The following is a 17,216-nucleotide window of genomic DNA, read 5'->3' as shown; positions in this document are numbered from 1 at the left end:
GGGCTAAAAGGGCTCTGAGGAACAAACAGACTGGGATCCGCACTGTCCTGGAGCATCAGAGCTAAAGATGCCGCCCTCGCTACGCTCATCTCCGAGAGGTCACACACACACACACACAATGGCTGTCCTGTAGATCAGTTAATAAGCAGAGATTAAAATAAAAAAAAATGAGCGCATGATAATCCTCAGTTTCTCTGCATTTACAGTTTGCATGTTTGAGTGAAATGTCCTTTGTATAATGTTATAAACCAGGGATGGGCAAACTCAATCCTGGAGGCCCGGTGTCCCTGCATAGTTTGTGCTCCAACCCTAATCAAACACACCTGCTTGTAGCTCTCTAGTGATCTTGAAGACACTATTAGGGTGTTTAGGTGTGTTTGATTAGGTTGGAGCAAACTCTGCAGGGACACCGGCCCTCCGGGATCGAGTTTGCCATGCCTGTTATAAGCTAATGACATTTCTCATCAATTAAAAATAAATGTTATAGTTTTGCATTGCTGTTGTGTAAATATAAAAAGTTGTATACAAATGTATTTTATACATTAAAGTATGTAAATGTATAATTACAAGTAAAGTATATAAATATATTTTACTTATATATTTATATATATATGTATATATATATATATATATATATATATATATATATATATATATATATATATATATATATATATATATATATATATTACACAATACCAATGATTTAATTTCAGTAGAGTTAAGAATTTGATACTTGGAAGAAGTTTTAATCCCAACATATGAATAAAATAGAAAAATAAAAACTGACAATTTTATAATGTTATTATAATGTGATAAATGACATTTTTTGTGATGTTATTATTGTTATTAATTGTCATTTAGTGTTTTATTAATATATATTAACATATAATATACATATAACATAACATAAAACATAATATAAATATACATATAATAACATAAAGAAATTGCTATAATTATTAGATTAGATTAGATTAGATTCAATTTATTGTCATCACACATGTACAAGTACAAGGCAACGAAATGCAGGTGTTTTAAATTCAGAAGAATTCAATATTTTGGTAGAAATAACCCTAAATTTCAATCCCAACAAATAAACTCAATAGAAAAAAACTATTAATGACAATTAATAACAATATTCTTTATTATTTTAAACTATTATTTTTATTACGTGGGTTTTTTCATATAATAAAATAAATAAGTATTTCCCTAATAATTCATGTTTTCATTTGAGAAGAATTAAGAATATTCATCATTTGGAGCCATAAGCTTAATTTTTTTTTTTTTAGTCATAACAAATAAAAAACCCCTGAAAATAAAGAAAAGAAAAATAAATGAGGAAAAAGCTCCAAATGTAATTTTATTTATTGGAAATCCTGAAAAATGTTCTCACATCAAACAAATACAATAAATCTTGAGAGATGAAAAACTATCAACCGGTCACTTATGTACAGTATTCCCCCATTAGTGTGTAAACTATGTGAATTATTCTACTGCTCTTGTGTTTTCTGCAGGTTTCTTCAGGATTACAGTAATAAAGGCTCTTTCGCAGATCTGGATGTGTTGGATAATCTGGGTCCTGCCATGCTGCTCAGTGACAGGACTGACGTTTTTAGGTATACCGTTGATGCCATTTATGGGTTTATGTGAAATATGTATATTTCAATATGATGTTTATTCTCTGTTCGAGCACAGTGCTTTCATTTAAAGTTCTTGCTCTAGCTGTAAGCAATTTTTTCAATTAATGTTAATATGCACACACTTAATCCAGTATTTAAATATCTAACAATCAGTCGCTATCTTTAGCGAATGTACATACATTCAGCTCTGATATAACATTCTGGGATTAAACGCCCATTATAAGACTTATAGTTTCAGTTCTTGATTCTGATTGGTTGAGCCATGTTCAGAGCTGTTGTAAATACTCTACAAACACACACCTGTGACTGATGCTTGGCAAACCGTTCCGCTGAGCCAAAGAAACAGTTTTATTTGGTAAAGTGTACTATGTATATGGAGTTAAGCAATAGAAAGAATGTCACATTAAAGTGTAGATGTACGCTTGTATAATGACATGGATGTATATACAGAGATATTACAAGAGAAGGCGACTTACGAAAACAGTTACCTATGTCGACATTTTTTAAAAGGCTCGTAATCAAACAATCGTACACTAAAGCAGTAGTAACAAGCCGAGTAGTGTGTCTGAATTCATAGTATTGGAAAAACAGTGTGCAAGAAGTACCCACATGACCTACTACTTCCGGCGAGATCTGTACTGCGCATACAATGGATGTTATATGCCAAAATGCTAAGCGAGAGAAGAGATTCATGAATGGGAGTGGTAATGACAAATGGCGGATGTAGTATGTCACAGTAGGGGATTTTTTTACGTAGTTTGTGGTTTTGAGTAGTTTGCGATTTTTGAGTAGTTGGCAATTTTGAGTAGTTTGACGTCTTTTCGAGTAGTTGCTGATTTTTGAAGTAGTGACGTTTTTCGAGTAGTTGCTGATTTTTGAGTAGTTGGCAATTTTGAGTAGTTGATGTTTTGAGTAGTTGATTTTGAGTAGTTGACGTTTTCGAGTAGTTGCTGATTTTTGAGTAGTGACGATTTTTGGAATTAGGCAGTTGGATGTTGTTGTTAATTTTCAGGTAGTTAGTGATTTCGAGTAGTTGGTTACTGTGAGTAGTGTGATTTTCGAGTAGTTAGTGATTTCGAGTAAGTTGTCAATTTAAGTAGTTGGCGATTTCGAGTAGTTACTGTTTTAAAGTAGTTAATCATTTCGAGAAGTAGGCGGCTTGGAGTAGTTGGTAATTTTGAGTAGTTGACGCTTTTGAGTAGTTGACGTTTTCGAAGTTAGTTGCTGATTTCGAGTAGTTGGCTATTTTTGAGTAAATTACGATTTCCAAGTAGTTTGCGATTTCCGAGTAGTTGACAATTTTCGAGAGTACTTGACAATTTTCGAGAAGTAGGCGGCTTGGAGTTGCTGGTGATTTTTGAGTAGTAGGCATATGACTTACATTCATACTATATAGAACATATAGAACACTTTTTAATGGTGGTGAAGTAAATTCAAATGTTACTACATAACTCCAGTAGTAGGTGATTTTGGATGCAGCCATTGAGTTGTTTTAGAAAGTAAAATTATTTCTTGTGAGGGGGAGTGTTGACGTAGAGTGATAAAAACAGTTTTGTTCAGTATAAAAACAGGTCCTATGGAATGGACCCCACAATTCACCAAAACAAATGTGTGTGTTTGTAGGAAAGTACCGTGAGTTTCACAGGCTTTATGGTGAGAATCGATTCTCTGATGCGGCCAAACTCCTGCTGTCGCTCATGATGGCGAAGATCGCTCCACGCAGTCTGTGGATGACCCTGCTGACTGACGCACTGCCACTGCTGGAGCAGGAGGAGGTCACACACACACACACACACACGTTTAACTTTACACTGTTTTGCCCATTCTTGAGGTGCAGATGATCACAGAGAGTTGGAGAATATCTTTTAATTCCAGTTTCTTTACAAATCCTGTTCTGTGGACATGTTTATATGCGTTACTATACATGTTAATGCGCTCCTGTCAATTAATTTGGTGGGCAGGGAAAAGCGTATTCCTATATCATGACTAGTGACTATTTTTGTCCGTCAGCTAAACCAATAGTCCGTTAGCGTTGTTAGCATTTTCACTTGACTGGCTGTATTTGTTTGCGTGTACAGGTGATCTTCACAGTGGATCAGACGTATGAGCTCATGTCCTGTCTGGAAGAGCTCAACTCAGGAACCAAAGACTCCAACCAGATGGAGCAGGTAAAGATAACATCTAAATACGAGAAATAAATGACTGATTTAAGAAGATGGAGACTATAAACAAGTTAAATGATCTGCCAGTGCAGTGAGATAATTATACTGGGTAAGATTGCTTGAAATTAGAAAAAAATGTCAAAGTATTGTAACACTTATTTCAGGCAGTGTATTTAGTCTAATTATCTTAAAACTAGCTTGTTAATAGTTTTTTTTTGTGTGTGTGTGAAAATGTCTGTAACGTAGTGCTTTACGCAAAAACTTGCAGGTAAAATACATAACTTTGTTCAATTTTTCTGGTAAAATACATAACCTTATATTAGATTGCAGGTAAAATGCATGCCTTTATGCCAATTTGCAGGTAAAATACGTAACTTTACACTACATTTGCCAGGTAAATACGTAACTACGCTACATTTGCAGGTAAAATGCATAACTTTGAGCCAAACTTGCAAGGAAAATACATAACTTTACGTTACATTTGCAGGTAAATACATAACTTTATGCCAAATTTAATAATAATAATTCCTTACATTTATGTAGCGCTTTTCTGGGCACTCAAATCGCTTTACACATAGTGGGGAATCTCCTCATCCACCACCAGTGTGCAGCATCCACCTGGATGACGCAACGGCAGACATTTTTGTGCCAGACAGCACACCAGCTGATTGGTGGAGAGGAGACAGAGTGATGAAGCTAATTATGATATGGGGATGGTTAAGAGGCCATGATGGACAGAGGTCAGTGGGTAAATTTGGCCAGGATGCCAGAGCTTAAACCCCTACACTTTTTCGAAGAACATCCTGATATTTTTAATGAGCACAGAGAGTCAGGACCTCGGTTTAATGTCTCATCTAAAAGACAGCGCTCACTGAGCAATACAGAGTCCCCGTCACTATACTGGGGCATTAGGACCCACACAGACCGCAGGTTGGGCGCCCCCTGCTGGCCTCACAAACACCACTTCTGGCAGCAACCAAGCTTTCCCATGTGGTCTCCCAACCAGGTACTGACCGGGCACAGCCATGCTTAGCTTCAGTGTGAAAGTTGCACAGAGCTAGCTGCCGGCTAGCATACATAACTTTGCGTTACATTTGCAGGTAAAATGCATAACTTTAAGCCAAATTTACAGGTAAAATACATGACTTTTATGCCAAATTTGCAGGTAAAATACATGACTTTATGCCAAATTTGTAGGTAAAATACATGACTTTACGCCAAATTTGTAGGTAAAATACATGACTTTACACCAAATTTGTAGGTAAAATACATGACTTTTACGCCAAATTTACAGGTTACAGGTAAAATACATGACTTTTACGCCAAATTTACAGGTAAGATACATGACTTTACGCCAAATTTGTAGGTAAAATACATGACTTTACGCCAAATTTGTAGGTAAAATACATGACCTTTACGCCAAATTTGTAGGTAAAATACATGACTTTACGCCAAATTTGTAGGTAAATACATGACTTTACGCCAAATTTGTAGGTAAAATACATGACTTTACGCCAAATTTGTAGGTAAAATACATGACTTTACGCCAAATTTGTAGGTAAAATACATGACTTTACGCCAAATTTACAGGTAAAATACATGACTTTTACGCCAAATTTACAGGTAAAATACATGACTTTATGCCAAATTTGTAGGTAAACTACATGACTTTACGCCAAATTTACAGGTTTACAGGTAAAATACATGACTTTACGCCAAATTTACAGGTTTTACAGGTAAATACATGACTTTACGCCAAATTTACAGGTTTACAGGTAAAATACATGACTTTACGCCAAATTTGCAGGTAAAATACATGACTTACGCCAAATTTATAGGTAAAATACATGACTTTACGCCAAATTTGTAGGTAAAATACATGACTTTACGCCAAATTTACAGGTAAAATACATGACTTTACGCCAAATTTACAGGTAAAATACATGACTTTACGCCAAATTTGTAGGTAAAATACATGACTTTACGCCAAATTTGTAGGTAAAATACATGACTTTACGCCAAATTTACAGGTAAAATACATGACTTTACGCCAAATTTACAGGTTTACAGGTAAAATACATGACTTTACGCCAAATTTGTAGGTAAAATACATGACTTTACGCCAAATTTACAGGTTTACAGGTAAAATACATGACTTTACGCCAAATTTACAGGTTTACAGGTAAAATACATGACTTTACGCCAAATTTACAGGTTTACAGGTAAAATACATGACTTTACGCCAAATTTGCAGGTAAAATACATGACTTTACGCCAAATTTACAGGTAAAATACATGACTTTACGCCAAATTTGTAGGTAAAATACATGACTTTACGCCAAATTTACAGGTTTACAGGTAAAATACATGACTTTACGCCAAATTTACAGGTAAAATACATGACTTTACGCCAAATTTGTAGGTAAAATACATGACTTTATGCCAAATTTACAGGTTTACAGGTAAAATACATAACTTTATGCAAAATTTACAGGTAAAATACATGACTTTACGCCCAAATTTGCAGGTAAAATACATGACTTTATGCCAAATTTACAGGTAAAATACATGACTTTACGCCAAATTTACAGGTAAAATACATGACTATGCTAAATTTGCAGGTAAAATACATAACTTTACGCCAAATTTGCAGGTAAAATACATAACTTTATGCCAAATTTACAGGTAAAATACATGACTTTACGCCAAATTTGTAGGTAAAATACATGACTTTACGCCAAATTTACAGGTTTACAGGTAAAATACATGACTTTACGCCAAATTTACAGGTTTACAGGTAAAATACATGACTTACGCCAAATTTACAGGTTTACAGGTAAAATACATGACTTTACGCCAAATTTACAGGTTTACAGGTAAAATACATGACTTTACGCCAAATTTGCAGGTAAAATACATGACTTTACGCCAAATTTGCAGGGTAAAATACATGACTTTACGCCAAATTTACAGGTAAATACATGACTTTACGCCAAATTTACAGGTAAAATACATGACTTTACGCCAAATTTACAGGTAAAATACATGACTTTACGCCAAATTTACAGGTTTACAGGTAAAATACATGACTTTACGCCAAATTTACAGGTTTACAGGTAAAATACATGACTTTACGCCAAATTTGCAGGTAAAATACATGACTTTACGCCAAATTTGCAGGTAAAATACATGACTTTACGCCAAATTTACAGGTAAAATACATGACTTTACGCCAAATTTACAGGTAAAATACATGACTTTACGCCAAATTTACAGGTAAAATACATGACTTTACGCCAAATTTACAGGTAAAATACATGACTTTACGCCAAATTTGTAGGTAAAATACATGACTTTACGCCAAATTTGTAGGTAAAATACATGACTTTACGCCAAATTTACAGGTAAAATACATGACTACGCCAAATTTACAGGTTTACAGGTAAAATACATGACTTTACGCCAAATTTGTAGGTAAAATACATGACTTTACGCCAAATTTGTAGGTAAAATACATGACTTTACGCCAAATTTGTAGGTAAAATACATGACTTTAAGCCAAATTTACAGGTAAAATACATGACTTTATGCCAAATTTGTAGGTAAAATACATGACTTTACGCCAAATTTACAGGTTTACAGGTAAAATACATGACTTTACGCCAAATTTACAGGTTTACAGGTAAAATACATGACTTTACGCCAAATTTACAGGTTTACAGGTAAAATACATGACTTTACGCCAAATTTGCAGGTAAAATACATGACTTTACGCCAAATTTACAGGTAAAATACATGACTTTACGCCAAATTTGTAGGTAAAATACATGACTTTACGCCAAATTTACAGGTTTTACAGGTAAAATACATGACTTTACGCCAAAATTTACAGGTAAAATACATGACTTTACGCCAAATTTGTAGGTAAATACATGACTTTATGCCAAATTTACAGGTTTACAGGTAAAATACATAACTTTATGCAAAATTTACAGGTAAAATACATGACTTTACGCCAAATTTGCAGGTAAAATACATGACTTTATGCCAAATTTACAGGTAAAATACATGACTTTACGCCAAATTTACAGGTAAAATACATGACTTTACGCCAAATTTACAGGTAAAATACATGACTATGCTAAATTTGCAGGTAAAATACATAACTTTACGCCAAATTTGCAGGTAAAATACATAACTTTATGCCAAATTTACAGGTAAAATACATGACTTTACGCCAAATTTACAGGTAAAATACATGACTATGCTAAATTTGCAGGTGAAATACATAACTTTACGCCAAATTTGCAGGTAAAATGCATAACTACGCTAGATTTGCAGGTAAAATACATAACTTTATGCCAAATTTGCAGGTAAAATACATGACTATGCTAAATTTGTAGGTAAAATGCATAACTTTACGTTACATTTGCAGGCAAAAGAGATAACTTTAATTCCACATGCTATTGTTGAATTGCAAATTAATTAATCTAATAGTAATTCATTCTCTAAATTGTGTGTGCTTTGGTGTTTCAGGAGGATGATCTGGAGTCCACGAAGATGGAGCTCTTGCGAGCGGCGTTGGCTCGTAATCTCGCTACGGCCATCGTCAAAGAGGGGACCGTAGAAACATAAGTTCATCTGATCGTCCAGCTGTTTTTTTCTGTATATAAATCTGAAGAAATGTGACCTCTTTAATAAAACCTTTTTGCAGTTTTTGCTAGAAAAAAATGGTTTCATATTTGTTTTTTGTTTGCAAAGAGTTATTATGGGGAAAAACTGGATTGTTTGTATTAAAATAGCATCTCCTCTAGTCTGATTAACTCTATGAATTGTGTAGGAAATTGTGAAGTATTAATACAATTTAGATTAATTATATGTATAATTTAAATAGGCTGTTATTATTAGTATATATATATATATATATATATATATATATATATATATATATATATATATTTATATATGTATAGTATATATTTTAATAAAATTTCACATATCTGCCCAGAAAATACTCAATCACAAAACAAACAATTTCTTTTTCCATTGAACAGAAATGACAAGAGTGATCAATGTAATCAGAATAGAGTACTCAGCTGGATAAAAATGGTGTCGAATTTTAAAATGTAACTTATTTTACTTTATTATTTCAACAATATATTTCAGAAAAACGCCAAGCTAATTTCGAACTTATTTTTATAATTACATTTGTCCATTTTAAGCTATTACATGTTTCTGCATCACCTGTTAAAACATTCTAATGTAGTTAATATTAAACCCCTGTTTAGTAATTTCAGAGTTTTTAAAATGCTTTAACATTATATTTTTAATGCTCATTTCAATGCTCGTATAAAACATTGTTGAGAAAAACAGACTTAAATATATATATATATATATATATATATATATAAACTGTAAGATACGTTACCATTTAGAAATTGTCTAACACGGTGTTTCTCAACCACGTTCCTGGAGGACCACAAGCTCTGCACATTTACCACGTCTTCTTAAACACACTTGATTCATATCATCAGCTCATCAGCAGAGACTGAAAGAGCTGTAATGGGTGTGACAGACAAAGGAGACATCAAAAACATGCAGTGTTGGTGGTCCTCCAGGAACATGGTTGAGAAACACTGGTCTAACACAATGTAATTTTTGTACAAACTTTTGGAGAGATTTTTATATTGAATACACCTAATAATACTAAATGAGTTAATTGGGGTAAATGAGGGTTAGGGAGTCCTGACCAGAACATGACCAGCATAAACCAGTATCTGATCAAATCACAATAGCATGCTGTTTTTTTCCCATCAGGCCAATAGTGCTCTTATAAATGCAATGAGTGCTGTGTGACATTTTATTTATTAGGAATAAGAGGTACAATATTCTATTAATTTAAATAAATCCAGAAATGTCTATCAGGCAAACGGTCTTATATTATCATTTCATATTTCCATGATTTTTTTGCAGCAGAATTTGAGGAAACGCACCATAAATAAATGTTTTGCATGCCAATTTGCTCAAATAACAAAATAAAAACTCCACAATTGTGTTATAAATTTTTAGAAAAGGAAGAAAAAAATGTGTGAGACTGATAGAAGGTACAAGAGATCTTCAAATTTACTGTCCTGCCATGCTTTTCAAATACCTCACATTCACTTTTTGTGTGTAATTTGATGCAAATTAATAAAAATACAAAGTATAGCTTTAGAAATATACATACTTTAAAAATATATATAAATATTGAAAACCTTCGATGATTTAAGAAGCTGATGACGCTGTTAAAACGTCATCACCGTCTTGTGAAAACTTTTCGCGCGCCACGCAGTGAGTGACGTTCGATTTGACTTGATTTGAAAAACAATTTGAAAACAGGCCGTTATTTTCAACCGTTGATGTAACGCAACGGCTCGGCTGAGTTATATTTTATTGTCATAAATGTCCTTCTTTGCGTGAATGTGTATTCACAATTCAGCTATATTTCACTCAGCTACTTTTATTACTACACAAAAGGTCGTCTTTTAGATTCAGGGATGAGAAGAACACGGAGAAGACGCATATCTCCCAGAAAAACAACAACACAAGGTTAGCGTCACTCACACATCTTCATGTTTCCCTTTCACAGCACACACTTTTTTTTGAAACATTTCACTTTCAATGCGGTCTCAGGCTTTTTGACCCAAAACTGCGTGAAGATTACACATTTAAACACGTGTTGTTTATTATGCAAGTAATTTGCCTTCGTTTTAAATGGTAAAATTGGAGATATAAAGGTGTTTGAAACACGAGGCTGCTAAAACTAAACACTGGAACGGAGATTATCGGAAACACCATTTTTAAAGACAGGATAATTTCTGTCTCTCCTGTCAACCAAGCTAATCAGGTAAGAGTCGCTTTTGTAAAATGACAGACTATTGTGCTCAAAGTTAGATTTCTTTTAATACATATTTTACTTTATTAAAATCATATTTGTAGCCCATTTCTATGAATTCTATTTGAAATTGACATTGAAAAATAGACAATGTATCATCAAAGCTGTGACCACAGGGTAAAGACAACTAAGTAAAATTTTGCATTGTCCATTAAATTAATTTTAATTTAGTTATTTTAAACTTTAGCATTTTACTTACAATCTGTGTTTCTCCGGCAGGTCACTGATGCATACGTTGAGCATACTTGATCCTCCTTGACTTAATTGTTCCTGATTTTGTTCTTCAAATATCACCGGTTCTTTGTTTTGAAGTATAGAGAGCAGGCCTTCATGTTCGTTTTACAATGGGATTTGATACACTGATAGACATAAAGAGATTTAAAGTACTGTATATTAGTGTTAGTTTGACTGTGTAGACCTATACTTGACTGCTTGTTGCTGCAAAAAATATTGTGTATTTTGTCACTAAAGAACAACTAAAAGTGTATTTTCTTTTTGTCTTTTTTAAACAGGCAAACTTAACATGTTATTAAAGTTCAAATAAAGTCTTAAAAACTAAATAACTTATAAACTGGTCTTTCATTATGTCTGTGATTGTTATTAACCCAAATTTGCAGGCAAAACACCTAACGTTAAGCTACATTTGCAGGTAAAATATGTAAATTTATGCTAATACTTTCAGGTAAAATACATAACTTTAAGCTACATTTGCAGGTTAAACAGGCCCGTACCCGGGTGGGTGGGTTTACAGGTGGTTCGAAAGACCCACCCCCCTACTGACAAAGTCCAGAATTTGGCCCCTATATGAGCTTATTTATCCCATTTTTTACAGTATGCCATCATAAATCATGACAATAACCAATAGAAGAAGCCTTTAAGAAGAATAACCAATAAAAAAAGGCTTTTATTATTTAAATGGACAAATTCTGACTGAGGAAATGAGCTGTCCAGTTTGTTTGCATATAGGCTAGTTTTCAATTAAAAAAGTTTTAACAGGTTGCCTTTTATTGGTTTGTTGTTTATGATGGATAATAAATTAGCAAAAAAAAAAACAAGAATTAAATTTAATTTTTTTTTATTCTAATCATTACATTATGTATGTAACTGTAATAACTTAAAATGCACACTTGTAAATAAACACATTTTTGTAAACAAAAAAAAAATAGTATGATAAGCACTGCAAATAAGCAAACCGATAAAAATATAGGAAGTATTTTTGTTGCATCAAAAAGTCTGGTAACGATAACAGTTTGACAAACTAATCCAGCACAAATTAGTGCTTAAATTTCACTAAAATGCAGTATTTGAACCTCATAATTTTAGGCAAATAACTACAAAAAGGTTCACTTTTTGAGAAAAAAAGAACCACCCCTTTAAATAGGCTGGATACGGGCATGTTAAATACATTTAAGCAAAATTTTTTGCTTAAACTTCAATTTAGGTATTTTAAAATACATAACTAAGTTTAATTGGCTAAGAAAAACAAAAATAAAACATTCAAAATTAAATTGCAGTCCAATCTCGTGTAGTATTTTATTCTTAAAACAAGATCAGTTTTTTGGGGCTATAAAGATAAGGATACACATATTACCTGTAAAATACCATACCAAAATAAATGCCTTTCTCAATTTGGTTTCATTTTGTACCATTTTAATTAAATATAAATCAAAAATGTAATTAACATTTAATTTATTGTTACCTGCTACATGTGACAATATGCAGTGAAGTGGATTTCAGGTCATATTATTCAGCCCTAACATATCAGACTAGGATACACAGTACAAAAATAAAATAGCTGGATTTACCTTGAGAATTTGTGTTGGAGGAGGGCTTCTGTGGCTCATTCGTAGATCTGAAATCTGTTAAAGTTCTACAAATTCTTTGGAAAAAGTACTGTATATCTGAACTGCCAAAAACAAAACTTTCTGATGTTGAATTCTGAAATGATCACAGCTGTAAACAGTATGTAAACATTTGTTGAGTACTCTTTTACTTTTTAACAACCTGTGAAGTTCTGGTTCATGCTATGTGTCCTGGAAAAAAGAGTTGTATAATACCCATCCTATATGTTGAAGAAGTTCTTGTTTTGAATTTTTGTTTTTGTTGAATTCAAATTAAGCTATTTTGAAAAAGCTTTGCATTTCATTAAATAATTACTAAACTATTATGGCTCAGAGTTTTTTTTGCGTGCCTAATTTATGTTTAGGTGGGATAAAATACCACACAGCGCCATGCATTTTAGAATTGTAAACATAGATTTCTATCAGGGTACGCACACCAGCACCGCAAGTCAGTGGCTGTCCGCGACGCCCAGCTGCAACTCAGGACACTGTTCATATATCTGCCGCGCCACAGAGCGCCATCTGCATAGTTTCATATTAAATAACATTTGAATGTGCGCGTCTGGTGTGTTATACTTCCAAGTTCCAACTGTCATGTGTCCGCCGTGTCGCGCCGCATCCGGTGTGCGACCCCCTTTATACAACACTGCTCGACTTCACGTCAGGCTTCCAACAAACCTGTCTTTATTCTGCGGTAACAACCAGCCAGACAAAAAGCATTATCAACAATTAAATAACCCTGTGATTACTGAATCAACTTAGAAAAGTTTAATCATGTCGGCACCAATAGCCTAGTGGTTAATAGCGCCGACATATAGCACCATGGTGCTCACGGCGACCCAAGTTCGATTCCCGGCTCAAGGGCCTTTGCTGACCCTTCCCTTCTCTCTGCTCCCAACTATTTCCTGTCAATTCTCTGCACCATTCTATCCATTAAAGGTTAAAAACTCCTTTAAAAATTATATATATACATACATATATAAATAAGAAAAGTTTAATCATACAAACAATTTGACAATTTTTGGGAAAAAAAAATAGAATGATTGACAAGTAATTAATGCAAATTAGGACTGCACAACATATGGTTTCAGCATTGATATCGCAATGTGTGCATCAACGCATAATGTTGAGTTGGCAGCATTATAGATGATTATAATCGATGCAGAGTTTATCATAATGGAGTTAAAGTTTAGCATCTGCATGCTTTTTAAAAAGATATAATCACCCAAAAATTAAACTATTTTCATTACACCCTTCACTTGTTCCAAACGTTTATGAGGTTTTCTATGTTGAACACATAAAGAAGATCTTTTAATAAACCATAAACCTTTAAAACAAGTGAAGGATGAGTAAACGGTGAGTAAATGTTCATTTTTGGGTGAACTATCCCTTTAAGGCCTGCAACTATCAACATTTCATGTTTAACACATCTGGCCACAAGAAATTACAGTGTTTGTAACTAATAAAGATTGTATTATATTCCAATATCATGCAGCCCTAATCGAAGTGAAGCATTTAAACACAATGAAACGAGTGCAGGTCAATCCATCTCAATCTTTAATGGCGCAGTAAACATGAAATCATTATCAAACACCAGAGCATCGCATCATCATCAACCATTACATCGTCCTATAACTTGTACATTTGTCCCGCATACTTTCCATCTAAAGTCCTAAACCTGGTTAACATCAGAGCAGGTGAAGCTTTGGCTCTTTGACAGAGACACAATGATTCATTAACACACACATGAGGATCCTCGAAAACCCTGGAAATGATGCAGATGCATAATAACAACCTTCACCAAACCTTCATCAGAATCAGCAGAGTGTCTTCATACACGCATCCAGACTAATACAAATTAATCTTAGAAAATAAAATGAAAAAACTCACAAAATGAAGACATGAGCTGCAAAATGAAGACGAGTACGAGATCAATGAATAAAATGGCTTCACTTTTGATCGCAATATTAAAATAATAAATAAATCAAGCCTGTATTTTATAGCCTAGTGCTGGATAGAACTTTAAATATTAATAAATGCACATAATATTCACATATAGAAGAAATGTGAATTTATGTGCCGTGCAAATAATATCATAACACAAATAAAAAACTTTATGATCTATTAAATGCTCTAAAAATGTTCCTATATGCAAAATATGAGTTCATTTGTCTGCGGGTGAAACCACCTTTTTAATCTAAAATAAAACGCTCGCTTTTCTCTGCTAATACTGCCAAATCACATGAAAAGACACACATCCCCAATCTGACAGACTCATGATACACTGATTATTCTCCATCCAGAACTGCATCTCTAACTGCAGACAGTAGCTATGTTTCCATCCACCAATTTTCATGCGCATTTTGGATTATCACTTAAAAAATGCTTGATGGAACGCCAGGATGTGCATACATTTTGATAAGCAACTTTGAAAAGTATATTCGCATAACTAAGTAGTCATAAACGTTTTATTTGGATAACTTGAAACAGCGACCACTAGTCTCTCCATCTTTAAAAGTCTCTGTAGACATCATGACAGCACAACCACTGCTGTCACCTCAGCATAACCCCGCCTCTGCTTTCATTTGATTGGAGAATGAAACAGACGCGACTGATGTAACGCACTTTTTCTGTTCAGAATGGATGTTTTTACAACTGAGAGCGCACAGCGAGCAACGGCAAAAGCGTGAGGCGCAGCAGGCGGTTAAAACACGAGGTACGCAAGGCGCATAAGCACCGCGCAAATTGCTTGCGGCCGTTTGTAAACCATTCAAAAGATAAATGCCTCAAAGCAAAAAACGCATTCGGTGTGATCGGCCCCTTAATGGATGCCTCCAAAAGCGCCACATTCAGCGCGTTCATTGCATTTCGTCTTCATCTTCTGAGGCGCAACTCATTTATTAGAGAAGAAAAATCACCACAGTGGCAAATCCCAACACACTAAACTAATTTCTCTGACTGATATCTGCTCCAGTTTACCAGGACATCATGATTTTGTTCTCTTTAGTTTCTCATTGGATGGAAATGCTGCTTTATTCACAAAACTCTTATGCGACATCCCAGTTTTGCACATGAATTTAATTCGGTTTGGATGGAAACGTAGCTACAGTAGTAACACTATGCAAATATACGCCAACATTAAATAAACAAATCTAATATTGTCAAAAAAAAAAGGCTGACAGACGATAATGCTGAAACCCCAGTCCAAATGTTCCTGTAGCAGCAATAAATAAAAGCAGAAACAGTGTTGAACTTGGACATAAAGGAAACGCAGCCATCATCGTGCTGGTCTTAAACTCACAGCTTGTAAACTCTTCAGCTACATTCATTCTGATGCTTCATGACGTTTGCAGGAAATGAATGGCCTAGTATTTTTAGAAACAGTGAATGTTTCGAGGACCAGAAAAACACCTAGAACTGCCAGAGCAGAGTGAAATCATGGTTAAATACACTCCACGGACAGCGGCGAGGTCATGTGACACCATCAGTATCATCCATTTAGGAATATACCATTGAATACCATAGTTTACACCAAAATACCACACAGCAGACATCAAAATGGGCTTTAAAACAATAGTGCATGACAAAGTGGTCGATTAAAAAAAATGTAACATTATATTTAATATTTAACATTACTCACCGGCCACTTTATTAGGTACACCTTACTAGTACCTGGGGTCCCCCTTTTGCCTTTAGAACTGCCTTAATCCTTCATGGCATAGATTCAACAAGCTACTGGAAATATTCCTCAGAGATTTTGCACCATATTGACATGATAGCATCACGTATTTGCTGCAGATTTGTTGGCTGCACATCCATGATGCGAATCTCCCGTTCCACCACATCCCAAAGGTGCTCTATTGGATTGAGATCTGGTGACTGTGGAGGCCATTTGAGTACAGTGAACTCATTGTTATGTTCAAGAAACCAGTCTGAGATGATTCACGCTTTATAACATGGTGTGTTATCCTGCTGGAAATAGCCATCAGAAGATGGGTATACTGTGGTCATAAAGGGATGGACATGGTCAGCAACAATACTCAGGTAGGCTGTGGTGTTGACACAATGCTCAATTGGTACAATTGGGCCCAAAGTATGCCAAGAGAATATCCCCCACACCATTACACCACCAGCCTGAACTGTTGATACAAGGCAGGATGGATCCATGCTTTCATGTTGTTTATGCCAAATTCTGACCCGACCATCCGAATGTCACAGCAGAAATAGAGACTCATCAGACCAGGCAACGTTTCTCCAATCTTCTATTGTTCAATTTTGGTGAGCCTGTGTGAATTGTAGCCTCAGTTTCCTGTTCTTAACTTACAGGAGTGGCACCCGGTGTGGTCTTCTGCTGCTGTAACCCATCCGCCTCAAGGTTGGACGTTTTGTGTGTTCAGAGATGCTCTTCTGCAGACCTCAGTTGTAATGAGTGCTTATTTGAGTTACTGTTGCCTTTGATCAGCTGGAACCAGTCTGGCCATTCTCCTCTGACCTCTGGCATCAACAAGGCATTGCGCCCACAGAACTGCCGCTCACTGGATATTTCCTCTTTTTCAGACCATTCTCTGTAAACCCTAGAGATGGTTGTGCGTAAAAATCTCAGTAGATCAGCAGTTTCTGAAATACTCAGATCAGC

At 34.7% G+C, this 17,216-nt stretch overlaps 1 protein-coding gene across 1 annotated transcript in view; it reads left to right on the top strand.

Annotated features, from left to right (window-relative positions):
* The window catches only part of nup85 (nucleoporin 85), a 40,892-nt gene extending 32,365 nt beyond the window's left edge, over positions 1-8,527 (top strand). Inside the window, 6 exon segments of the mRNA XM_056448635.1 lie at positions 30-98; positions 1,518-1,605; positions 1,607-1,619; positions 3,267-3,418; positions 3,722-3,811; positions 8,342-8,527. Coding sequence (XP_056304610.1) covers positions 30-98; positions 1,518-1,605; positions 1,607-1,619; positions 3,267-3,418; positions 3,722-3,811; positions 8,342-8,440 — 511 coding nt within the window. The 3' untranslated portion in view covers positions 8,441-8,527.
* The last annotated feature ends 8,689 nt before the right edge of the window (positions 8,528-17,216 follow it).

Source organism: Danio aesculapii, chromosome 3, assembly GCF_903798145.1.
Source record: "Danio aesculapii chromosome 3, fDanAes4.1, whole genome shotgun sequence".
Taxonomy (NCBI): Eukaryota; Metazoa; Chordata; class Actinopteri; order Cypriniformes; family Danionidae; genus Danio; species Danio aesculapii.
The sequence above is the reverse complement of the archived record's forward strand: the minus strand, read 5'-3'. Positions and strand labels throughout refer to the sequence as shown.